At 40.5% G+C, this 26551-nt stretch overlaps 1 protein-coding gene across 3 annotated transcripts in view; it reads left to right on the forward strand.

Moving 5' to 3' along the window:
• Positions 1-353: 353 nt before the first annotated feature.
• dmd (dystrophin) overlaps positions 354-26551 on the forward strand; it is a 169539-nt gene continuing 143341 nt past the window's right edge. For all 3 annotated transcript variants that reach the window (XM_073462661.1, XM_073462659.1, XM_073462660.1), the window contains exons 1-8: positions 354-455; positions 2267-2337; positions 4490-4608; positions 12665-12861; positions 20742-20870; positions 23034-23129; positions 24564-24662; positions 25730-25911. In XM_073462661.1, coding sequence (XP_073318762.1) covers positions 366-455; positions 2267-2337; positions 4490-4608; positions 12665-12861; positions 20742-20870; positions 23034-23129; positions 24564-24662; positions 25730-25911 — 983 coding nt within the window. In that variant the 5' untranslated portion in view covers positions 354-365. The remainder of the gene's footprint in view (positions 456-2266; positions 2338-4489; positions 4609-12664; positions 12862-20741; positions 20871-23033; positions 23130-24563; positions 24663-25729; positions 25912-26551) is intronic.

Consider the following 26551-nt stretch of genomic DNA (forward strand, 5'->3'; position numbering starts at 1 on the left):
AGGTTTCCTGTCACCGCACTCTCCAGACTAACTTTTAGCTTTGCACACAGGACATCAATAGCTGGATTTCCATTAAATTTGCCACAGATAACAATGCTCCCTAGAAGATAGAGGGATGATTAAAAGAATGTCCCTTTAATCATCCCTCTGAACAAAATGTCAACTTTGCACACTAAATATGCAACTGATAAAGCTTGTTCTTGTGTCCTGGAGGATGAAACCTTTTTTCTTTTTAATGATCCCAATTTACTTTCCTCTAGAGACCTCCACGGGACACACTCCAAATTTGTAGTCCCTTAGTAAGTTGGAATCAGACCATTTATTCCATCCAAATACTTTCTCTTTGTGTGCAGGTAAAGGATGTGATGAAGGATGTGATGGCGGGCCTACAGCAGACCAACAGTGAGAAGATTCTGCTGAGTTGGGTTCGTCAGAACACACGCCAGTATCCTCAGGTCTGTACCTTTTACTTCTTCCTTGAGTTCTTTTCTCAAGTTGTTTCTTCTGTGTTTTCAGGAAATTCTAGGCCTGTGACATCATAAATAACCGTTGTCTTATTAATTTAAATGTAGAGTCTTTTTCCTTTTAAGCAGAAAGTTCAAATCTAATGAGTACAACAGTGAAATGACGCCTTTCTTCATTTTATTTTTAGTGGTAGAGAATGCTTTTACCCCTGCCAAAGTTATTTTTATTTTTTTATGTTGTCTGACTATCTGTCTGACTGGATATCTCAAACCCCTCATGAACAGATTTTCATGAAATTTGTTGGACAGATAGGCTGTGAGCCAAGAAATAATGGATTAGGATTTGGTGGTGATCCAGATCTGGGATTACTGCCATCAGATGATTATCATTTTTATAGCCCTGAGTATGAAACTAAAAGACAGAGATACTTGAGCCTTACTCCTAAAAAAATATGTTGTCAGGGTGAAAAAAATATTTCAATTAACCTTAAAATTTCAGCAGTTGGGATGAGTCTAGTTTTTCTCCATTTTTTAATTTGGTTTCTTTTGGCTTTGGTTCTTCTCTATTGTATTGACATCTCTAAGCTAAATTGGTTGGAGCACTCACAACAACTTTTGGATAACATTTTATAGCTTCTATTGCCCAAATCGCTTGGAATGTCTCCCTGTACACAAATTTGAAGTGAGGTCTTCATTTTCCAATTAGGAATAACTGATCCTGAATTACATATTACTCATGAGTGCATAACAATAACATGATGACATGATGAGGATGGTGTCCTTTTTATCACCTTTCTAAAACCAACAAAAGCGGAAGCTAAAGTCGTTTAAAAAGTCTGGCTAACTATCTTACTTCCACTGCCAAGTAGCATACTATGAGCTAACTACATTATGTTGTGGCTTACTGGTTATGTTAGAAAAATGTGTGCACTTGATCCAGTATCAAACTAAAAAAAAAATTAGACCATTGGTGTGGCTATGTTTACGCTAACATTTAGGCTAAGGTTAGCAGCTTTTTGTCCTGTTGGATTTCTGTAAGGTTAAACTGCAGCAACTCCAGCCAAACACATTATATCAGCTAGTCTTCAAGACTTCTTTTTTGGAGTGAAGATGAAAATGAGATCAATAAAGCAGAATTTCAACATAATTCAACATCCAAGTAGTGTTGTTTGCAGTGCTGGCTCATGCATGTGTGAGCTGACCAATCAGAGCAGACTGGTGCTTCTGTCCTTTAGCATGTCAAATATGTACCCATTGTGTCCACATTTGAGAGGGTCAGTCGACTGTAGAAATTAAAAGGGAGGTTTTCAGTTAGTTTTCATCCAAATCACAGGGTTTGTTCATATAATTTTGCAATTTCAGCCGTCACAATCAACAATCTTTGTTAGAGAGGCCTTTCTTCTTCTTTTGGTTACTTCTGTTTAAAATAGAACACTCGCTGTACAAACTTTGACGGTAATCTGCCACTGTTTGCAGTGTAAACTTTCTGTTTTTCCACAAATTGGAAAGCTTGACAGGTAAAGCGGCAGGGGGGCGAGGTTAAGTGAACAGTCAGTCGACTCTGCAGTACTTCCCGAGCTCCATACTGCTTTGTATTACATTAGAAACCCATTTTTAGCCTCGGTAGTCTGTCATTCCATGTATTAAAAGCTCCGACTGGCAATTTGAGAGAGAAAAGATGTCTTCAATCTAATATCTACCTATGAAAATGGAAACCAGTGCTGGGGCGATGGTCTTTCAATAGTGGGTGTCATCCTGCATTCATAGGTTGGCCCTTTAATATCCATTATCTCTGTCCTCAGGTCAACGTGGTTAACTTCTCCAGTAGCTGGAATGATGGATTGGCCTTCAATGCCCTCATCCACAGCCACAGGTACAGTAAAATGTCTAGTGTGTGTGTGTGTCTGCAGAGACATAGAAAGAAAATAAAGCAGTAGACACAGAGGAGGACTGAACAGACAAGGGAATGTCGAAGGTGCACAGAGGGAGACGCAGTCAGGGATTTATTTAGCTGCCTAAATTGTGCTCTTGTTCACACTTTTTATTAAATAGAGATACTTTGAGGTGGAAAATGAGCCCATTACTACGACGTACTTAGAAAAAGAACAAAAAGGAAATAGAAAGAGAAAGGCAAAGAGACTATGAATATGTCAGGTGCTGCCAGCTAGCACCCAGCTGGCTATTAGTGATGCACTGTGAGAGGAAGCCAACTAGATGAATGACATAGTCTTCATTTAAAGCTAATGAGTTAATGCGTGGACATGGAGGAAGCTGCCAATGAGCTGAGCTGCGAGTGCTGCTGCCAGTAATGTGTCGGATCCTTTCAGTTCTTTATTTTTGTGGTTGCCATCTTTTTACTATGATAAAGTCTCTCTGGAGTCATTTGTACAAAGTACGTTTCAGTTATCACCCCTCATATTTTTTAAAACTGTTGACAAATCTCATTGTAGACAACATTGTGGACTCTTCTGACAGTTGTGACGCAAAACAATCATGAATAATAACTGTCTGAAATCTCAATTTACTGGTAGAACACGAGTTCAGAAACAGGTATTATTAAGTATACCAACAGTTATCAGAAAATTATCAGACATTGTGAGTCACCTCAGAGTGCAGTGGTCTGTGAATTAAAATGTACATTGTGCTAATAAACGTCCTATTATTTGCTGTTTGCCAAGTTAAAATAATTTCAGTTATTTCAAATGCATAAGGTGCCTGTCCAATCCAACTGATTCAGCATCCTCTAAAACTTCTAAATCATCAAAATCTGTCCAATAGGAGTTTAAATATGGCCGCTTTTCTTAAATTTGATAATGTCAACAACCCTCCAAACCACTCCTTTATTGTTTAAATTGTCCAAGCAGTTACTGAAATATTGTTCCTGATTAAAAGTGCAATAAGTAAGAATAAAGCAACTGTTGGCTCAAAACTCCAAATGAATTGGGGGCAGCACATCACCAGTTTAACCGCTATTCCTGCGAACTGTATTCTTTTAATATAACTATGACACTAGTCGTTACCTAATTAGCTCAGTTAGCAGTGAAGTAAGCTAGCATGCTAACATTGACATGTGTAGTGATGCTAATAACTAAAAATTGAGCCTTGGAACCGAGCCTTTCTCAACAGTATGTTGGGTGACGTTGTGATGTTGATGATACGACACGGTTAGAAGTTTAGGAAAGGTAAACTGAACTAAAATATTCTGCTCTATACTTAACATCTTGTATTATTACACACCCAGTGCAGTTGAACAAGTGAATGAACAAAAAAGTAAATGATTCAGTAAATGGGTAATGAAGACAAGGAGGATGAATAGATGGATGAGTGGCTGATGCCGTGTTAATCTGCCTTTATGAATACCCATGAGAGTTTGGGTCTCAGGACTGGACTCATGTAATTATGAATTAAATCATGGTTAGTCCCATGAACATCTGTCAGCAGTGTCCTTACATGAATACAAAGTGGGAGATCACACACAACCAAAGCCATCATCCTGCAGATCATCTCTCTGTTGCTCCGCGCTGACGACGTCGTGTTTACCGAACAGCAGACCTCACGGATTAAATGTTTGAATCAAATAACATACAAAATCAACATAGGATTTTGCATGAATATGGTCTGCTTCCACTGTTTACTGAGATGGTGCTTAACTGGAGAGCATGCGCAGCTATCACTGCATGGCAGATGAATACGTGGCTGCTGACTTGAAGTAGTTCCAAAAATAAACCTGACTGCATCAGCTGAAGAGAGTTAATTACAGTGTATTTCATTTTTAGACAATTAATCTATAGGCTATATAATAAAAAACTTTTTTATTACTACAATGTCAGCCCTTTTACTTTAGAGAAGCTCTTTGTCGGCTTTTACTCAACATATGCTCAAGAATTTACACACAACAACAGACAAAATGATCAACCAGGGACATGATCTAATAAATGCTTGGGCTATTCCTCTATATTTGTATCAATTAAAATATAGATACAGAGGGTGGATGATCCCTGTTGACTTCTCCTTTGCCTCCGCAGACCTGAGCTTTTTGATTGGAGCTCAGTGGAGAAGAAGACGTCTGCGATCGACAGACTGGAACACGCCTTTAATAAGGCAGAACAACACCTGGGGATAGAGAGACTGCTGGACCCTGAGGGTAACACACACACACACACACACACACACACATACCTACACACACACACACACACACACACACACACACACACCAGTAATTCCCGAGAAGAATATTCGAGGTGAGTTACAGCTCCCATCGTATTTCACGCCTTCCAATCATGCACCCTAATTGGCCCAGTTGAACATGATGTGTCATGCTGTGATTGGGTGTTGCCATGGCGATAACTGTGGTCACCTTGGTGGAAGGACTTGATCGCTGATGCACAAACTGACCGACCGGTTGGCACAAAGTCCTTTGAATTTGTGCAAAATAGAACCAGAGATGCCTCCTAACAAGTATGTTCCTCCCAGAAGTTGTTGACATTTGTGGCATCCATCACTGACAGTGTTGCTGCTGACCTCAGACCAGTTTACAGACTCTTAATCACAACTGTCAGGCAGGAAAAAAGAGAGTACAGCTGACAGGGGTCAAAGTTTATTGCAACACTGTCTTGGGCAGGTGGGCAGCTGTGATAAATAGTGGTGGTGTTTTTTGCAAACATACAGTAGGTCTAGTTTTACTACACTTACCAGATAATCTGATTTTATTCTGATAATTCTTCAACCACTCAAATTGGGGCTTTAAAACCAGGCATGAGTTAGAGATGCAGTTTTCCAATGAGTAATCACTCAAGAGTGATATTTAAGATATAACTATTCGGCAGTAGGAGTGTTAAGATTAATCAGTACATATAGGAAAATGCTTACAGGAGTCAGATATAAATCAATACAGAACCAGAGATCCGACCAAAATTCTGGTTGAAACTGAAAAAAAGGATACCCAACACAATGTAATGTAATGTAACGTAACATGAAGAACTTAACTAAGCACTCTATTGCAATGTAATGCAATGCATCATAATCCTGCGTAACGTAATATAATGTAACTCAACGTAACAAACTTTATTTGACTTAGTAACTGAACTTAACTTAGCAATGTATGCAGCGTAACAGCGCAACGTAAAGAACTTAACTTAGTAACTAGGTAATGTAATGCAGTGTCACATAACGTAACATAAAGGACTTCACTTAACTCAGCATCTTGCAATATGCTGATGATGTCACGCATCTCGATACTAATTTAAGAAGCAGGTCACGGAGAGGAGCAGCCAATACAGGGAAAGGTTTGCGGCTAATGCTGCTTGTAAGCCATGTGCTGTTACAACTACAGACATGCATACCAATACGCACCAGAAAACACTGGATGATACTGACTCAGGAACTAAGGTAAACAATACCCAACAATACATTTCACATTTAAGGGGAGAATTTCAGTAAGTCTTAGGGGTATTTGTGATGCAGCATTTTAAATAAAAAGGAAAAAAATGCTTAAGAAAAAGGCATACTTTAACATGTTAAGCTCTTTTGGGGATCTTTGTTTGATGTGTTTTTATTTAAGCATTCTAAATCTTCCATATAATATCACCAGGGACTTAACTTTGTTGTTTTACTCTTTATTTTATCAATTACTTTTTATTTCATCCATTTTCCCAAATCTTTTTGTAATGGTCTATTGATTGTATGTGTAATCAGTGATCGAGTTATTCAGCGGTATTCCTCTTTAATCCCCACTGTTGTGAATGCTGTGTTCAGGCTTTGAGCCAACACGGTGGGGAGCGTTGTAATCCCTCGCAGCTCGCTTAAGCCTTGAAACGACACATCACGGCAGATGAATTTTCATTGATCTTACAATAAACAATAACTAGTTGGGAGCAAGTGGGGTGAACGCGTTTCATTATTATGCTGCGCATCAATGCTTATAACACCATTAACCTCCCACCTGGGCCTTTTGAACATTTTCTTGTGCTACGAAAGGATTTCACGTTGTGTTTGTCTGAGCTTTTTGTGGCTCATATCTCAGCGAAGAAGAGCTGTCAGGATTGGGGAAGTTGGACACTCGTTTGATGTTTACTCCTTTGAAACAGCAAATTGCCTGTGATGTCAGCAGCAGCTTTAACGCAAGATATACTGTGTATTTGGGAATAATCATAGACTCCGACCATTTTCCCTTGTGCTCTTTTCCTCTCGTTATTTCCTTTCGTCTCTGTCTTCTTTCAGTTAAATCACTTGTTTGCATGAATGTTTAAAAGAGGGATTATCACCAAAGCTGTTAACAAATGGTGTGTTTTTCATGTTCAAACCATAAGAAGTCATGAATATATTTGTATTGAAAATGTATTTTTGACTACGGTAAAACATTCTCTGTATCAGGATTAACTGGAAAGTCCACTGCAGGTGCACAGAAGATAATCAGTAACTACAGAAGGGTGTCTAAATTATACCAGCCTTCAGACTACACTTACATATCTTTTATTATTTTAACCCAAAGCATTATTTAGTACTAAGTTGTTTCAGTGCCTAAACCTCACTAAGGACTTCTAGTGCCTAAACATAATTAAGTAGTGTTGATGAAGTGTGCTATATCGTAGGCACTACTCTGTAAGGACACTCCCACACAGGGTTTAAAAGCCTGCAACTCCCCTCCAGTTAGTTAGAACTGAAGAAGCCGCTTGGATGAGAAGGAACATCTCCAAGAAACTGAAACGAGTCCAGTTGCCTACGATATAGCACTTAAACTAACTAAGTACTTTTAGTGCCTAAACCTAACCAGACCACAGCCAGTTGACAACCTTAATAACATTCCCAAAGTCAAACCATTTGTCAGCAGCTTTATTTTGAAACTCCAACAGGACGTTACATATTACGTATTCGCTCTCACTTTAATGCTGACTCTAGAGGGGTAGTTAAAGCAGCATAGATTAGAGCTTAAGGCCACTGAGCAAGCTGCTGAATTTGACAAGTGGGGAGTGAGAGCGTGATGGATCGCCACATGGCGTGCAGAGGATACAGACCGAACCTGCTTCTGCGCTCTCACAACCCACATGCACGGCTGTTGTGTCCGTGTTGCTGTTCAATATTAACACCAAACTTCAGCAGGACAAGTTCAGTGAAGAGTGTAGTCAATGTAACACTGAGTTCTGCGTTTTCGAGGGATTTGATGACGTGCCTGATCTTCATATTTGCGATTACGCGGTTGTCTAAGTGTACAGTCTGTGATGTAATGTAATAACTTCCCTGTTGGGATATCTCTACGGATAATCTCTGTTTTACAAAATCACTTTCTTCATGTCATTATTACTCTTTTTCTCCCTGTATCCTTTCCCACTGTTTATCCTGTCTTTGTGTATTTCTCCCACCAGTGTCTCCCTCTAATTCCTCTTTCACTCCTCTTTCTTGTCTTTGCTTTGTTTCTCTGTGCTCTCGAGCCTTTGTTCACTTCTTTAGCGCGGAATCAAAGCTGACATCCAGCTGCCGCGTCGAAGCTCCAGTCTCAAACTTTATCTCTTGGAAGCCATATTTTTTCCACGTAGTCTTTGAACACATCAGCAAACGGTGGAATATTGGTTAGACGTGTTCCTCACAACCGAGCTGCGATTCTGAAGTTTTATCTGACCTAGCGTGGGTCGCAGCAACTTGGAGAAGTCGTGAATGGAATAATAGAGTTTGTTGATTTGTGTGAGAACAGCATGAGACAGTCATAAGTTAAATATCACTGTTCAAAGCCTAATGTTTTCTAGGGAATAATTTGAGGAGCTATTTTAATCCAAACTAATGACAGTTCCACAGTGTGTGTTTACAGAGACAGATGTAATCACTGCAAGGCAGACGCACAGATTCACACAAGCAGAGGCATACAGATATCTGTGAAAGGACACACACATCAATACACATAAATATGGACATTATACACACAGTGACTTGTCTATGAATGGGAGTATATTGACAAAATATTTGAGAGAGCAAAAACAAATTTGAGCGCTACTTAAGTCAGCAAGTCAACATTCGATGGCTCACAGACGTGGGTTTTTTAAGAGCTGAATCAGATTTGTGGACAGAGTTGTGAGAGAGGGAATCGTGATGCTACATTTGAACCAACAGCAGGCCTTTACATTTGGTGATCCGGGTCCCCTGAGTACAAAATGAAAAGTGGGAGCAGAGAGTGTTCATGTTCAATTTGACCCTGAAGTGAAGAGAAGGAAGCTTCCTTAATATCAAACTTAAAGCTGAGACAGTTGTGTTTTCCACCACCGGATGAGGACAGAGAGCAGTATTTGGTGTCTGTGTTAATCTTAAAATGCGTTGACGCTAAATGACTAAAGTCAAACTCAATTTGTTGATTTTATGATCTAGTTTGTGAACTAGCCAAACATCATAGTGGCTGTGTTAGCTTTGTGTTAACTTCTGTTTTTTGAGTGTGGTAAGAAAACTACTTTAAGTTAAACAGTTATGAAATAGATTTATTATCATTTATGGGGAATAGTTCACACAAGAAATCATGATAAAAATATGGCGATCGCTGTTTCTAAAACTCCAAGATGACGTCCTTAAATGTCTCGTTTTGAACATAACCCAAAGATATTCAGTTCACTGTCGTGGAGAAAAGAAAAGAAAATTTTCTTAAAAGTTACTCAAACGGATTAAGTAATTAATTGTTGAGGTTCCAAGCAAGCTGAGCTGATACTAACAGATGGACTTAAAACACTGCACAACACTGATTGGTCGGAGCAGCCAGAGTCATCGACGTCTGCGCCCAGATGTAGGATTTTCCAAACTCTCCTGCTTTTCTTCACCAGTCTTTTGTCTTGCTGCCTGCAGCCTTTTCTCAAATAATGCGTGTCTCCTTGCTGTAATAAACAACCACATGCTGAGTAGAAAGAACATGAAACGTTCGATATCTTCCGTCGTGTATGAGTGAGTTTGTGGTTGAGCGAGTGGAGGAGTGGGTGGATGAAAAGTGAAGGTGTGTGCAGGTAAAGCAGGGGATTAGGTGAGCAGTAAGATATCAATCTGAAAGTTAATGTACGTTAGAAGTGTATCTGTTTATAAAGAGTGCAGCTCCTCAAGACTGAGAAAAGTTTCATGTTTCCCCAACTGCTGGAAAAGTTCACTATGCTACTTGCCTGCCACTGGGCTGCATTTTTTATGGAAGCCCATTTGTGCCACAAAACAAATGTGTGTATGTAAAAAATGGTAAGTCATAAATATGAGACAGAAAATTATTGAGAAACAAAGAAAACATAAGAAAAAATATAAAACATACAAGATAAAAAGTCATAATTATGATATTGAAACATAATTATGAGTTAAAAAGTCAAAATTATTAGCTAAATAGTCTAAAGTGTGAGATTAAGGTTGCAATTATGAGATAAAAAGTCAAAATTATGAGATAAAGTCAAATTATGAGATGATAAAAGGTGGAAATTATTAAATAGATTGTCATAATTATGAAATCAAAAGGCGAGAAAGTTGAAATTATTTGAATAAAAAGTCAAAATTATGAGATAAATGTTGATTTTTTTCTGATAATTTTCACAATATATCCAATACACATGACTTTTATCTCCTGATTTCAACTTTTAAACTCTTAATTCTGACTTTTTAATGAAATGATTTCGACTTTTCATGTCATAATAATGACTTACGCTGAGAAAATTGTTTTCATCGAGCTCAGTTTTCATCTTATTTTGTTTCCTTAACTGGCGAAAATGGGCTTCTCCCATAGTTTTTCATGAATAGGGACGGTTGAACTACAACACAAAGGTTGCGCTTTTGCCATTGCACAACCAAAACAGTGTGTATTTCCACTCTAAGCGCTCGGCGGCAGGGAAACGGTGAGCGAGCAGACTCATAAACTAGCTGCTCTTACAAACCTGCGCCTGTGTGCTCTGAATGTTGACCTGCAGGCCGAGCAGCGCCTCGGAATTTGCTTTGTGCTCCCTTTCAAATCTGTCATCGTCAATGTGCCTCTGCGAAAACTCACAGACGTACACACACACACACACACACTATGAAAAATCCATACAAATATCCTCACGCACAAAACACACAGGCACACTCATAAGTATGCACACACATGTAGCTTCAGCTGAAATGATTAAAATGGAGATCATGGGATGGGAAAGCAGAGTGGACTGAACAAGTGAGGGGTGTGTACACACTCCGACACACACACACTTGCAGGTGGTGGCTTTACTTATGGAGCTGTTTCTCTCTCAGACAAACAATAACATCCTGAGATTTCTCTGTAATGCTGATGAATCAGTATTCCACAGCCAAAGAGATGACTCCAGCTTTATCTATCGATCACGCAGACACACATATCTCTCTCTGCTCACGCTCGTTTATGTTACTTTGTGTCTCAAGACTTTTCTCTCTGTGTTGTCATCTCTTCCGTCTTTCTCCTGTTCATTATACGGTCGTGAGCTGCACATCACTCTGTTAACATACCCACAACCATCCGTTCATTAGCGCCCTGTTTCTTTCTCTCTCACTTCCTCCTGCTCTCCCTCGGCTCGCCCTCTCTCTTTCTTCTACCCTCTCTCCGTCTGCGTCTCAGCCTCTTATGGTGTTCATTTATCTGCTGTGTCGCAGCCCCGCTGTGATCCGTCTCTATTAGTTTTGCCCCGGGCTGACTGGCCGGGCCACAGGCTCTTGGCCACCGCTCTCTTATATTTCTCTTTCACCTGTTGGAAAAGTTTGCTCTGGACTTAATTTAGCTGTAAGATTCAGGGCAGACTGGCTGACTAACACACACTGATGCTTTGGGGAATAAAAAAAAAAGCCTAAAGAGTGGCTGACAGTTATTCATGAGCGCAAAGAAAAATGACTCAAGTCTGTTTTTGCAGCACCCTGCAGCATCTTGGATGCTTGATAAGTGGCCATCCTAAAGCTCCATCTCATTGAAATAACTTCCTCAACTAAGATCTGTTGTTTGTTGTCTGGGGCTGCATAGTTTATTAAACATGTCAGAAAATACTGAAAAATTACGCTGGAAATGTCAAACTTAAAGCAACATTATGTAGAAATTGGCATTTTGTGTGATTTGGCGCCCCCCACAGTTTCTAAATGCAACACCACTGCTGTAAATACAAATCACAGGTCTGTAACAATTTGTCACCTCTCACTGAGGTTACATAGTGCAGAAACAAGTGATAGAGACACCATTCAGCCTATTACAAGACACTGTGCCATCAAAATCATTGTAAAAGCTGTTATTTTAAGGTAAAAAGTTACATAATGTTGCTTTTAAGTCCAGGTCAGCATCTCCAGATATCCTGTTTTGTTGGACCAACTGTCCAAAACCCCAAAATATTCAGTTTACTCTCATTGAAGACGAATAAAACATTAAATATCGGCATGTTAAAAGCTGGAACCAGAGAGTTTGGCTCATTTTTGTTGAAGAAAATTAATTGAATCATCTTGAGATGGTTGCCAATTAAATTGATGTCAGTTAACTTCTATATTAATTGTTTTGTTTATTTATTTTTTTGTTTGTTTATTAATTGTTTTTATTCAAATGGATTGTTTTCATTACTTTTTGACGCCTTTGCTCGCTTATCAGACACAACAAATACAAAAGTGTCAACATTTTAAATGAGATCTTTTTTTCTCTCTCTGTGGCCACGCTAAGCAGGCATTTTTAAAAAACTGCCCCTCGGATGGATGTTTTCTCTTCAACAAAAAGGTCTACCTCTGTTTGGATCCTTCCATAACGTTGTCAGACACCTAGAAGAACAATCTGAGCCCGTCGGTGGTGAAAACAAGCACTTTAATTGGGCATACTTTGAAGGTGCGCCGTTGTCCCCCAGGGGATAACGTTGCAGCTGGCTGCGCCAATTTCAAAAATTGTTGTCCCCATTAGTCACTTAGACACAAATCGTGGGAAAATAGGGTTCAGGTTGAAAAATACAGAAGTTACCCTCTAACCAAGTGTTTATTATTATAACCATGGCCACAAATGACTCCTTAATGAAATAATCATTTTAACTATAGCCTGACAGGTACCTCGATATACTGTTTTATACACAGAATATAGTGTATATTTCAGTCTGAAAGTATTTGTATGCTTTATTGATTTTATTGTAGTGTTTTAATGGAACTACAGCATTATTTGAGCCTTGTTTCTCCATCATTGAAACTAAATATAATCATTTTTATGTTTATCAACGTTATTCCTCTCGCTTTCTGCTCCTCAGATGTGGCCGTGCCTCACCCTGACAAGAAGAGCGTCATCATGTACGTGACGTCACTCTTCCAGGTGCTCCCCCAAAGCATTTCCATGGAGGCCATCAAGGAGGTGGAGACGCTGCCGCGGGCCGCCTCGGCCAGCATCGCCCGGGTGACGACAGAGGAGCACTACCAGATCCAGACCCAGCAGCGCTTCTCCCAGCAGGTTAGACACACACACACACACGTATACACACTGCAGACATTTTGTTGTGACGCTGTTACGGCTCATCGTTTTTGGGGGGGGGCTTTTTAGCAAAATTTCAAAATTTAATCAACGGGCAGGATTAGTTTGAACCAACTACCAGCTCTAATTTCCCCATGTACCCCAAAATCGTATTTCCTGTTATAAGGAAAAGGTACTCACTGTGGTTTACACAAATTGAGGTCATCTTGTGTCCTGGAAAATCTTCCGAGAGTAGACGGTGAAGAGAAAAATGGCAAGAAAATTACCTGCCTGTCAACGTTTTTGGATGTATATGTAATCTTTGAGGGTCATTCAAAAGAGGGCTTCAAAGCTACAGTAATGATCTTGTCCTCCACATTTATCCACAGCAGGTAAAGACTTCCACCAGTCAGCTTTTTGGGTAATTACTGTGTGAATATTACCCACTTTTGCAGCATAAAGTGTTTCCAACTTGAGAACCCTAGTCATTCCGTCGGGGTTCACAGTTGGAGTCCTTTTAATAATATCACTAAAGCCCCTTTTCAGACGTGCACCTCGTTACGTACTTTGTGAATGCAATTATACATGTCATATTCAACTCTGAATAAGCGCCAGATTACGTGCCTTTATTAAGCGAGTCACAACAGAAACATTTCAAACAAGTCTGAATGCCATCAGATTAATATAAAGGCTGGCGGCACATTGTGAAGTACGCGCAGAGAGACTGAATGAGTCACCTGATTATCATTTCTTACGCACAAAGAAAATAAAATCAGTTTGATGAAACAGGAATGCCGTGAATGAACCTGCTGAGGAGATCAGATCAGTTTATAAAAATGATTTTTATTCTCCTTGCATGACAAAAGAGGAGAGTAAAAAAAACCATAACCATCATAACCAGACCAGCGGTTTTTCCTTTTTCAGTCATGACTATCTCTTTCTACTTCTGTGTCCCGCAAAACACTCACTGAATGAGAGTCATAACGTCTTGTCATTCGCTGTCCGTGTACTGTTGGACTTTATTAAACACACTCTATAATTCTCTGTCTAGTTGGTGATGCATTAGAAGAGGAAGCATCCATCAGGTTTAAAAAAAAAAACAACTGATGCAGCCCATTAGTGACCTGAAAACACAAGAGAACGGCCATGCCTGCAACTGCTGTTTCCAGTCATCTCAAGAGCACGTTAGGTTCATCATTTAATGTCTGAATGACAAAAAGCCATCACGTCTTTCTGAAAAAGGCTAAAAAGACATTTAAAAAGATGGAAAGTTTTGCAGTAAATCATTTTCACACATGTAAACTCTTGAACTCCTGAATATCTCGGGGAGGAAACCAAAACCGATGAGCCCGACATCTTGTCACGCAAGCATGGCGTCCTGTTAGCATAGCGAGGTGCCGTTACAGTGCCTGTCAGTCATCATGGGAACTAGGCGAATGCTGACAAATTTTGGTGTTACTGTCACCATGACGGCTTCGTGCTGTGATGGCGAGCAAGATGCCATGATTTATTTTCCCATGAGCCTTTGCTCTGCATGTGTCTGTGCTCAGCCGTGTGCACTCTTTTGGTCTTTTCGGAGCTACTTTTTTTCACATTTCATTGCTTTGTTGTTGAGGCAGCGCCCACGCTAAATAATAACACTCAAGTAGGCTCTGTAGTATTGCACATTATACAACTAAATGACTGCAGTTGTTTGTACACTGCGTATTTTCAGCTCCAGAACGGGATTATCTAACCCAGTCACAAACACTCCCATCCTGCCTACCTGCCACATTATCAACTTGACTAAGCGGGATTGTGAAATTCCCAGCAGGACCTACTCGCTCTGTTGTAGCGTCTGAGTGGAACTGAAGGGGATGAAAGAAACAGGGGGGATGATCTCTGCTCTCAAATGTCCTCCCAGTTGCCTTGAGTCAGCACTGTATGGCGGCAACACCAAGAGCAGAATAAATCAAAGGAATACTGCAGAGATTTGGATATCTTTGAGAATAAATTTGATAACGAAGGGTCATGTAACGGCAGTACTGCAGAGACGCCTCATTTTTACATCTCTGTGAGCAGTTAACAAAAGATTAACGGAGATTTGAGACTCCCCTTTTCCCTTTACTTCTCTGAAAATAAAATTAAATTGCTAACCAGCAGGCTCACAAGCATAGTTATAAAGATTGAGAGAAACATTGTTTGGATTCCACCTTTTTCATGATAAATTGGATAATGAGCCGTTTGATAGCGTATTTTCTTCTCAGTGGTACCGCAAACTGAGAGCAGGTTTTTCCTGGAGCACCCAGCAGCGAGCAGATTAACACAACCACTTTAATCACAAGGCATGATTAAGAGGAGGAACTGCGGCAAATTTATGTAAAATATGATGATTGTATCAGCAGACGTTTTTGGCACAGAGAGCCCCCAAAAATGTGACAAGACAATAACCTTTCCGCTTTACTATTTCCTGGAATTGAATTAGAAAGAGGAAGATCATTTCAGGTCAATCTCTCATTATCGTTGTGTGGGTGTACTTTGGAAAATAAACAATTTCCATCGATGCCTTGAGCCAATTTTCAAAAAAGACAAGTCAAAATGAAACAGAACTAGAAAATCTATTCAGTGTAAGAAGCAGCCTCGAAAACATATAATTCCTTTGAGTTCATTCAGTTCGTGATGAGGGAAAATGTATGAAAAAGGGAAACTATGTGAAAACAGAATGACAGAGCTCCCCTTGCTGCCAGTGAAAATCAGCTCAGTTCAGTCTGTTTATTTAAGCGTAGCCAGTGAAGCGCTTCTTTGAAATCTGCCTTTTTGCAAAAATATTGTCTCTCTGTCTGGAAAAGTCCTGAAAAAAGTGAAACTTTGGGGAACAATTTTGAGACGAGCGTTACATGTAGATGTATTTTATGAAAACTATGGCTAAATGTGGTCAAAGTGTTGACACTGTGAAACTGGCATATTATTCTATTTTAATCAAATGAACTAGTTTGATAAGCTCATCTACAATTAAACATATTTGAATATGTGATTTAAAGGTAGCTAAACCACATCAAGTACCAAATACCACTTGGATCAGCTAGGCTAGTCATCAACAAAAATGGCGGGTAAAGGAGAAGCCAAGAAAAACAAAACAAATACAAAACTAAGAACAAACAAGAAAGTGACGGGTGATGAAAGCTGGAACGCAAACCAAAAGCAGACAACCTGACAAAGAAAGAGGGAAAAAAACAAACTTAAATACACAACGGCTAATGAACAAACGAGACACAGGTGTACACGGAAAAAGGGCGGGAAAACAGACAAAGGCAGGAAAGTAAACTTTCAGCATAAAACAGGAAATCAAAAGAACTAAAAGCAAAACAATGACAAATGCACTAAAAATATGGATACTCCATAAATAAATACAGTGACGTTCTAGTGCTATTTGGTTTTAATGAAAAACACTGACATGAAAAGTCGCTCAGTGACGGAATTGAAGTAATTGACCATCAGTTAGTTTATATTCCCAAACCTGAGTTTGAAATGAAACTTCAGTCTAGCGTCTAATCACCACCCATCTGTCCACTCATCCACTCATCCATCCATTTTGTCGCCTCATATTCCGGTGAGAGTCTCAGAGGCAGCAAGGCAAGCAGATGTTCTCATCCTCGCTAACTTCCCCCCGCTGTAGTCTTCTCCCTTCAGCGTGGAACGGACAAATCTCTTTTCTCATTCTCTCAGCACCTAAAATTTGTGAGCGTCGGAATGAAAATTGACCGCTAAATTGAGACAGAACCTCCGAGTGAAAGTGCTGCATAAAATCGACCAAATATCAAGTCACAAATTAGATCTACCGGCGCTGACCTTTCGAGCTGAGTTAAGCTGAGGTCAGTGTCATGCTATCGCGCCGAATCGCAGCAGGATGGAGTGAGCTTCCTGGAGTAATGGCTGGTAATATTATTATCTCACTCAGTTTAATGGCCACATCAACCCCTCCTTTCATCAGCCCTCTGTCTGAGAGTGGAGAGAAACTGCCGGCCTTTTCCTTCTGGGGATCAGACAGATGGAGAGAGAGAAAGGCAGACGGCAAGACAGAAAAGTGGAAGGGAAAGGCGTGGATTTTGAAGAGGTGGGAAGGTGTAAAGATGTATAAAGATGTAGCGAAAGATGAAGAGGTGGAGAGGGTGGAAATGAAGAGTGAGATGGAGCAGACAAATGGGGAGTGCGAGGAACAAGTCAGATGGCAATAAAACGCGAGACGGGGAGGGAAAAAAGAGTTACTGACAGCGGCTATTATCTGCCTCCTCCCTCATCTGTCATCATCAAAGCAGGGCTGTCACCACCTTCTTACATCAACACCATACCACCACCACCTGGGACTCAAGAAGAAGGAGGAGAGACATTTCATGGAAAAAATGACGAAATCCCAAATTTGCTTAGCAAAGAAAACCAACCCTTTTTTACTCTGACATTATCTGAGGTTTCCTGATGCACTAAAACTCCACCCGTCTGGTGCTCAGAGCAGGTGAAAACAAACGCTAAAAGTTATTTGCCAGGAACCGTTTGATCCAGGGGGCGAGGTCGCCTCTGGCTGTCTGCGCTCTACAGCAAGAAAAACACCTAATCCACCTTGAAAGAGAGAGAGGGGAAAACAGCGAGGGGTAAAACAGAAGCGGAAGACAGACGGAGAAACAGTGACAGGTGAAGAGAGGAAGAAGAGGAAGGGAGAGGAGAGAAGCGAGGCAGGGGATGGAGGGGAAAGGGGAGATTGATAGCTGGGGAGAGAGAAGAAGAGACAGGGAGAGATTAAACTTTTATGATGTCTGCGGTGGAATGGTTGACTTGGTTTTAGCGATGCAGCGGCTGTCTTGGAAAAGGCATCTTGGGAATGTCAAACAAGCGGGAGGATCCGTCATCAATTAAAAGTTAATTGACCCTCCAAAATAAGAGCTCAGCTGTTGACAGCAGAAAAGAGTCACGATTCTTTCTGTCAGTAAAGGGTTTTGTCACTTGAACGTATGTTTTTTTTAGCATTTGATATAACAGCTGATGCTATCATTTTTGATGGTAAAGCTGGTATTAATATTGTTTGCAGTCACTTTCCATATATCTCTTTTGTGAGCAATTCATGTTGTGGTATTAAATTCCCCTAATCTGCCTGCTTTTTCAGCTGCAGAGTTGCCTCCCTGCACCAGTTTGGATTTCTTTTTGTATCCATTTCAAGCAGAGTTATTTTTATTTCGTCCCAATTTATATATTTATATCCTATAAATATATATATATTATACTGGCAGTGTTAAAAAGATGAAACGTGGAGGCTGCTATAGCAGTAAATTAATGGCTATGGTTTTGGAATAAGACGTTCAGCAATCCAACATGGGTTCACGATACTTTTGGCCATTCGGGCCTTTACTGAAGTGTCAAAGTTTTCAATAAGAACCAATTTATTTAGATTAAACATAAATATTTTTGATATGTCTGGAAAGCAGGGCTTTGCTCTGACGAGCAATTTAGATTCCATAGTGGTGGTGAGTCATCCACTGACTAATGAAGTATTCATCTAATTGCCTCCCGCTTTGAAAGACCACGTTATGTGTGAATACACATGAAGAGGCGTTATTGAAACACACACCAGAAAGGAATAACACACTCATCCCCACTTGTAGATTCCCATCCAAACCACGCACAATAGCTGTGAACCATATCCAAAAGGCTTCATCCAAAACTGTGTGATAACCGCACGACAAATGACTCATTAGTAGACTGATTTCATAAACTGATATTTTTAATTTTTCATTATACGTCGAAAACATTTGGAGAGAGTGCAGATTATCACTCGCTATGAAGTATTTATTACACATAGCAGCCTGAGAGTGACTAAGTGTGCAGCACACCTACACTGCAGTTGAACATTTCTTTCCCACTGCTGCTCAACTGCACTAATTGATAAGTCAGCGCACAGAAATAACTCTTAAAATCTAAAATCTTTATGTTTTCAACTGCTACCACAACTTCTGTATCAACTCAAAACAAAGTAAAACAGAAATGAAAGTTATTTGTGATCTGATGTAAAATTCAGTTCAAAGTGTTTGCCTTATAAAGCCAAAATGAGATTTCATGAAAGCAAAAGACCATCAGTTGTTTGCTTGCCAAAGATTGACGGATGATGGTGAATCGCTGAGGACTGCAGTTGCACAAATCTGCTGCTAGTTTGGAATAAATCTGCCCGAATGTGAAGCAGGATGTTGACGCCAAACAGACCAGTGATCATTTCCCCCGGAGAGAAAACAAATTGTAAAACTGATGTGATGACTTTCAAACATCAGCTGGCAGAAAGAGAGTGTGTAAGGAAAGCTGTTGGTGTCTGGATGGGTGTGGTGGGTGTGTAGGAGCTGGAGCTGCTCACAACAACACCAGCTTTGACTCTGTGCCGCTGTCTGTTGTTCATTCTGTCCACATCTGCTGCATAACACATCTGTCTTCCTCTGTCTGTCTCTCTCTCATGTCTGCATTATCTGTAGCTGGGTTTCCATCCAAGGACTTTATCAAGGACTACATCTGAAGAGCATAATTTGTAATCAGATTACTACTTATGTGTCTTTACCTTTTACGAAAACATAATCAGCATGGAGGGTAAAAAGTACATTTTAGATCATCATTTTTATGTAATTGAGTCCTTAAACGTGCAATATGCAGGACTTTTAGTTAAGGATATCTGCTAAAGTTAGCTTGCTAACTAGCTATCCCCATGTTGACAACACCTCTTTCTTCTAGCGGTCCAAAGATACTGTGCTAGCGATGTAAACACCAGCACTCCCACGATAGTCCGGCTAGCTGCACAGCTAACTGAGCTAACAGGAATACAGTCAGCAGCAGTTTGTAGTTTCTCAGGTGATCTGCTGCCCCCTATTTGTTGGGAGTATGAATTCAACAGGTGGCAAGTTCTTACTGATTACACCTCCCATTTTCTTTAAAATAAGTAAACATATTAGATGATTTTAGCCTGATTTCAAGTTTTATTTCTTTTAATGTCAGTGCGGGGGGCAGGCGCCAAACCATATTTTAGGTTAATTTAAACTAACTCCACCATAGAGCATTAAAGTGCTACTTACACATTAACGCACAGGTAATAACAATCCAGTGAAACTACTAAATGTAGCCTAACCTTTGCTAAACAGCCGCCACTGTTGCGCAAGTAACAATAATAATATAAAATGACACATAACATTAGCTAACATTAGCTACAGGTCATACCAAGCAGGGTTATTGCAGTATTGAATTGAGCAAAGGTGGTTTTTTTTAACTTTTGGATTCAACTTGTCATTTATGAAAGGAAGAAGGTTTTATGTCTTCTTTAAAAAGTTCTATAGTTTCCCTTTAAGCCCATTCTCCTAGTTCTGAAACAGTTCATTATGGTGAATTTGGGTTCACTACAGTCCAACACGACCTTTGTTTTGTTGCGGTATTTTTCTGTTGTCACCTTCTGACGGCACATGTCAACAACAAATGTTATAACATTTGCTGAACTGAAAGTAAATTAACTTCTTGCTCAATATTAATTTTTGAGACTTTCCATTTTCCTCCTAAATGTGTTTTCCGACACTCTGGTGATAGAAATCTGTATTTTATTTTATTATTTACGCCCTTTCGAAAGTTCACCTAAAATTAGCTTGACATTTGGATGGAAACGGAGCTTATGTGTGATTATTCATGTTTCTTTTTTCTCCTCTCTTCTGCTTCTCTTTCTCATCCCTTTTTCTCACCTTCCTTTCTTTCTTTCTCTACTCCATTTTCTTGCTTCTTCTGTGTTATTTGGCTTTTGGATCTTTCGCTCCATGTCTTGCACTCTTTTGCCTCTCTCACTCTTTCCTGTCCTCTCCTGCCACCTCTCTCCTCTGTCTCCGTCTCTCTCTCAGATTACAGTGAGTGTGGCTCAGGGGCGAGTGCGGAGTCCCTCGCCTCAGCCTCGCTATAAAAGCTATGCCTACACCCAGGCTGCATATGTCAAGTCGCCCGAGCAAAAGAGGAGGCGTTTTACTGATCAGGTCCGTGTCTCGCAACACTAACACCCCACGCCAAACGTCCATCTGTCGGTGCATGTTTTGGCTGCACACCTGTTGTTTTGGCTGCCATTGTTTGTCTGTGTCATTGGCAAAAAGTGCTCAATACCGCAAGTCTACGACTGATCTTGAAACTGTACCTAGAGTACAAAGGAATGCAAGGCCTCCAAATAAATTCCTTATTTAAATATATTCTATTACTTTATTCTTTAAAAAAGCGGTCTGCCCTTGTCCCTGAGACAAATGAATACACATTGAAAAGTTGAAGGCAGAATTATTGAATTTCTCTTGAATAAAAGTATCTTCTGATTGAATATGAACGTTGTGGACTTGCTGAGTTGGACACTTTTTGTGCATTATATCTGTCAGTCACATTGTGGTTCAATTTCATTCATTCATTTCGATGTTTTTTGCTACTGATGTGATTCATTTTAACAATTCATGAGTCAGCGGTAGTACTAACTTGGCTCAGCGAGTCTTTATTTTATCATTCGTGCTACTGAGAGAGAGATTTTTGCTAGTGAATCAAAATTAGGAGAACTAATCATTATTAAACTTATATGATGGATACCACTCCCATGCTGTGAAGCTCAAACCAGTCTATTAGCTTAGCTTAGCATACAAACTAGAAGGAAGGGAAACAGCCAACAAGGCTCAGTCTCCAGGTTGTATTTTTAAGTCCCAGGTATTAAAGTTTTTTACAATATCACCTACTTGGTGTCAGCAAACCTGTGGCAAACATCTAAATGAAATAGAATATAAACACTAATACAATAAATTCAGCTTATGTTTCCCAGTTTCCTGCCTTTATGCTTTAAGCTAGGCTAATCGGCTGCCAGCTCTAGCTTCAAATTTAGCGTACAGATGAGTGTGGTATCAATCTTCTCAATTAACCCTCAGCAATTAAGTTAACAAGTGTTGCTAATCGAACCTAAAAAGCTGCTCTGTATATCACTGCCTTAAACAAACATAAACGGGTAAGTTTGTTTGTGTCTTATCTGTTAAATACAACCTACAGCACCCCGAAACACAAAAACAGAAATACTGTGCATCCGCCCTTCTTGTACTTTCTTCTCCACGTCCGCTTTAATCCAAAACACGACATTTCAAAATGTTCAGATGCATTTTCAAAGCCCGTCACCCTGGGCTGCGTAGCTAAACGCGGCCAATAAATTGCTCTGACTTGGGCAGGAATGTATTCAGAGTTTGTGTCAAATATTTAATGTAGCAGCGGGGGTGCCCGACTCAACTTGGCTGGCACCTAAAAGGCGACGCAAAAAAGGGGAAGATAATTTGTCAGATAAGCTTCGTTCAAGCACACCCACTGTTCTTTGAAATGCAGGATGTAAAGCAGAACCTAGCGTAAAAAAAACAGTCTCTTCGCAACAAAGTTTTCCTTTCATATATGAGCAACACGGATGACATTTTGCGATGCATTGTACTCAGTTTGCTTCAGTAAAAACAGGTTTTACACGGACAACATGGTGCGTAACGGAAGAGGGCTGTCAGGGACTAAATATCCAGCTTTTATTTCACATTTGACTACTTTTCAAGCTGTAAACTCTGTCAGGAAAGAATAATTCCTGACTCTCTACCGAAAACATTTGTGATACAAAACAAGAGAGGGGCCGTGCTGACTGAGGCTGGACGGTTATCAGCGCCGTTGGATGGGCCTTGTGTATCTTTCCGGGACCTTATTACCAGAGAGAAGAATAGAGCGAGAGGAGGAGCGCGGAGCCGAGATAAAAAGAGAGAAGTTGTTAGCGTCCGGATCAGTAGCGGGCACACAAAGAGAGATATGGGGGGGAGAGAGGACGATAGAGGGAGAGAGAGAGAGAGAAAGAGGACAAGTTGTTAAGGTTGGACAAAGGCCAGAACTGCTTGTCAGCTGCGGTAATGGCTAACACTAACAGGCCTTTCCTCATCTCTCTCTATCTTCTCTGTCTGCCTCCTTTATTTCATGCTGCCTTGTTTTTTTTCCTCTACTCATCTCTCTGCCTCCTGCTGTCTGTTTCCTTGTCCCATCTCCTCCTTTCCCTCCTTCATTCCCTCGACTTCTCAACCCTTTTCCCATCTAACCCCCGACACCCTCTATTCCTCTCCACAATCACCCTCCATCTCTCTCCCATCCATCCCTTCCCAATCTAGTTCCTAAGTCCCGGCCACGAGGAGCTGCAGCGCGGCCTCAGTCCTCTGCCTCCAGGCTCCACCAGCCTGGAGAGCTACCAGGCTGCACTGGAGGAGGTATGGTACAGAGATGTTTTCTATTTAATGTATTTTTCATTAGTATGGTGAGATTCTGTACTTTGTCTTGTTGTCAGTGTGTAACCAAAGCATGATATATCGTATTCCTCTGTGCCACAGAGCTCCATTAAACACTATAATGAACACACACTGCAGTTTATTTGGACTCAATCCCACATACACAATCCTGCTGCCAGAAATACTCACTAGAGCACCAAATGTGTGTTAATCCGCTGCTGAAAATAATCCCCAACACATGCACTACTTCCTTCAGTTTGAGTAACATTTGATAAAAACTACATCGACCAGCTGTTTACTTAGTTACTTTCTAGAAAGAAACTATACATTCACGAAGAGTTTTTAACATTTTCGCATCTCCAGTAAGACATACCTGCCAACATTCCTGATATTCGCGGGAGTCTCCCTATTTTTAACCCTCCCTACCGCTGTGCTCCCGATTGGTGATCTCTCCCGTTAATCTCCCGATTTCATAGTGATACAAACCAAATGTTAGTGTCTCAAATTTATGGGGGAATGTGCGTCGCGGTACTTTGCGACCCAGAGGCAGAGGTGAGCGAGCGCCAACCTCCCCCCTCCTGACGTATATCACTCGCTCCAACCGTCTGCTCCGCTCAGTTCGTCGCTGAAAATGGATGAAACGGGTGCCAAGAAGAAGAAATACGCTTCCAAATTTCACTCCTCCATTCAGCCATTTGCTGAAACCTCAGAAAATCTCCCCCTTTTTCACGGCCTAATGTTGGCAGTTTTCATAAGATTTGTTGGCGATAAACAACACGGTTTCCTTTTTTTTTTATTGATATTTTGACATTACAATAGAAGACAACAGATGCTGTTGTACCTCATATTGTTCAAGACGTGATGTTCACTGTCCCCCCCTTTTTTTAAAAAACTATGACAGACCGGAGACCACAAACACAGACGTTTCACCCCTTTAATAAAACATCACAGCCCCTCATTACAGCATCAGCATCAGACTAGAATAGAGAAAAAAAGAAAAAACAAGTGTCTTGAGTAAACAAGATATATCAGACCTGTATTAACCAGTCAATTATACCAGGTGCCAGTACAGATATAGTCAGACATACCCCTTACTCTGTATGTAACTCACTCAAACGTAGCCCATTCTTTAAAACGACACAGGCTTGATGATTTCCAGTGCCTCAATATTATTCTACATCCTGTTGTAGCCAGACGAACTCATAACCCCTTTCTTTAATTTAAAATGATATTGTCTGGCAACAGAGCCAGAATACATAATGCTGCAGATTTAATCACTAGTAATTGAAACAATTTATTTCAGAGAGTATTGACCTTCTCCCATAAGTTTCCACAAAAAACACAACGTGTACAAGAGTACCGGCTGCTTTCTCAGACTCAGCCTTTCATTGTGTTCGTGTTCATTTGAATTTTAAGGTGTTGACGTGGCTGCTGTCGGCCGAGGACGGGCTCCAGGGTCAGCCGTCCATTTCCAACAACGTGGAGGAGGTGAAGGAGCAGTTCCACACTCATGAGGTGAGAGCCATAACAGTCATAACAGCTTTTTTTTTTGGCTTAAAGCAACATTATGTAACTTTTTCACCTTAAAATAACAACTTCATAATGATTTTGATGGTACAGTGTCTTGTAATAGGGTGAATGGTGAATGGTAAACTAGGTAAAACAGTATGTATTGTGTTAACCTTTGATAACTTCTGCAAAACTACAGCGTGCACCTTTAACAGAGTATCCGTTTGATGTGTGTGTGTGTGTGTGTGTGGTGTTAGATATTTAAAAATCAAACTTTACTGCAGTGGTAGAAGAGCAGCAATAATCTGTCTCCATCGGTGGCTGCAAACAAATTAAAAGCACAAAATGTAAAGATTCTTTTCTCCTTCAGTCCTTCTGTTGCACAGAAAAAACCTATCCCCCGCCACAACAACAAAGAAGTTAAAGTAATAGCAACCATCAACCTATAACAACATACCATGCCCAATAACAAGGAAAACTGTGTTGTTAGAGAAAAGAATGAGCCTCTCTCCACTACAATGAAGGGCTTGAAAAGACTGCAGTAATGAGTGTAAAGTGGCCCATCACCAAAAAAACAATCTCTGCTGTTTGTCGGTGGAGGGCAGACAGACATCTGAGGAAGGCAGCGCGCAGAAACACAACAAACTTTGGGGGTATTTAGCAAATATCTGGGTCCCATAAACTGTAAGATGTGGCTCCCTGAGGTCCTCAACAGTAAGAAATTCCCGTTTGAATGATTTAGTTTTAAATGAAATTTTTTGAAGTTGCAGCACCGAGCAGCTGTTTTAAAGTGAACTGTATGGGCTGAATTAACTCTGATGGATGTGGACTTACAGGACCACTGGCTCACTATCGACGTTCACGCTCTCAAAATTAAATTAACCCTGACCATTTTGCTGTGTTAGCCCCAAGTAGGATCATATAGGAGTTAAGTGCTTGGAGAAAGTCGATTAAGCACGAAGGTGAGGGGTGGAAATGTATTTTGAGAGCAGTTAAAGTGAATGAAGTGGAGTCGTGGTGATGTGAGGCAGCCTGCAATTAGTAAGAAATGTTTTGTCCCGTCTCCGAACCAGGGCTACATGGTGGAGCTGACCACCCACCAGGGCAGCGTGGGGCGGGTCCTCCGGGCCGGCGCTGCCCTGCTGGCTGAGGGGAACCTAAGCGATGAGGAGGACTCGGAAGTCAGGGAGCAGATGAACCTCCTGAACTCCCGATGGGAGCACCTGAGAGTGGCTAGCATGGAGAGACAGACCAGGTAGATACACTCATACACTCAAACTTTGGTTGAGACTGAAATATCTCAACAACTGTTGCAATTAGATTTGGTACAGATATTCATGTTCCTATTAGGATGAACTTTGACTTTCTGATACTCTGGTTTCTGACCAAATACTTGTGAAACTAATGACATTCCCTTCCCAGCTCTCTTTTACATTCTTTACTTAACTATTCCAGTCACTCTTCATTTACTGTTGTTGCAACAGGTCGTGGAAAACAAGTTATTTTCTGGTATCCCCACGCCCTCAGGTCCTCAGGCTAAATTGGATATTTTTCACCCAAGGTCTAGAAGACCTATACGTATGATTCAGCTGAAGAAGAGATTGACAAGAAGTGTGTGTCTGTGTGTTGCAGCTCAACCTCAGGAAAGACCTGTTCTTTTCTCTTGTGTCCGTATGTTTATACAGCAACACTAGGTTTCTGAAACCAATGTGTATCTCGTTCTGGTCCCAAATGTTGTCTGAAAAATTCAAAGTCAAGCTCTGTTCCCATGCAGTTTTTATAGTTGACACTTGGGACTTATGTTTGAGATGACGTTCTGAAGAACTGACCTTGAGGAACTGACGTGTAAATGTATGTAAGGCTGCAAAGCAACTATTAATTAAAACATTTTCAAA

Source organism: Pagrus major, chromosome 24, assembly GCF_040436345.1.
Source record: "Pagrus major chromosome 24, Pma_NU_1.0".
In the NCBI taxonomy this organism is placed as follows: Eukaryota; Metazoa; Chordata; class Actinopteri; order Spariformes; family Sparidae; genus Pagrus; species Pagrus major.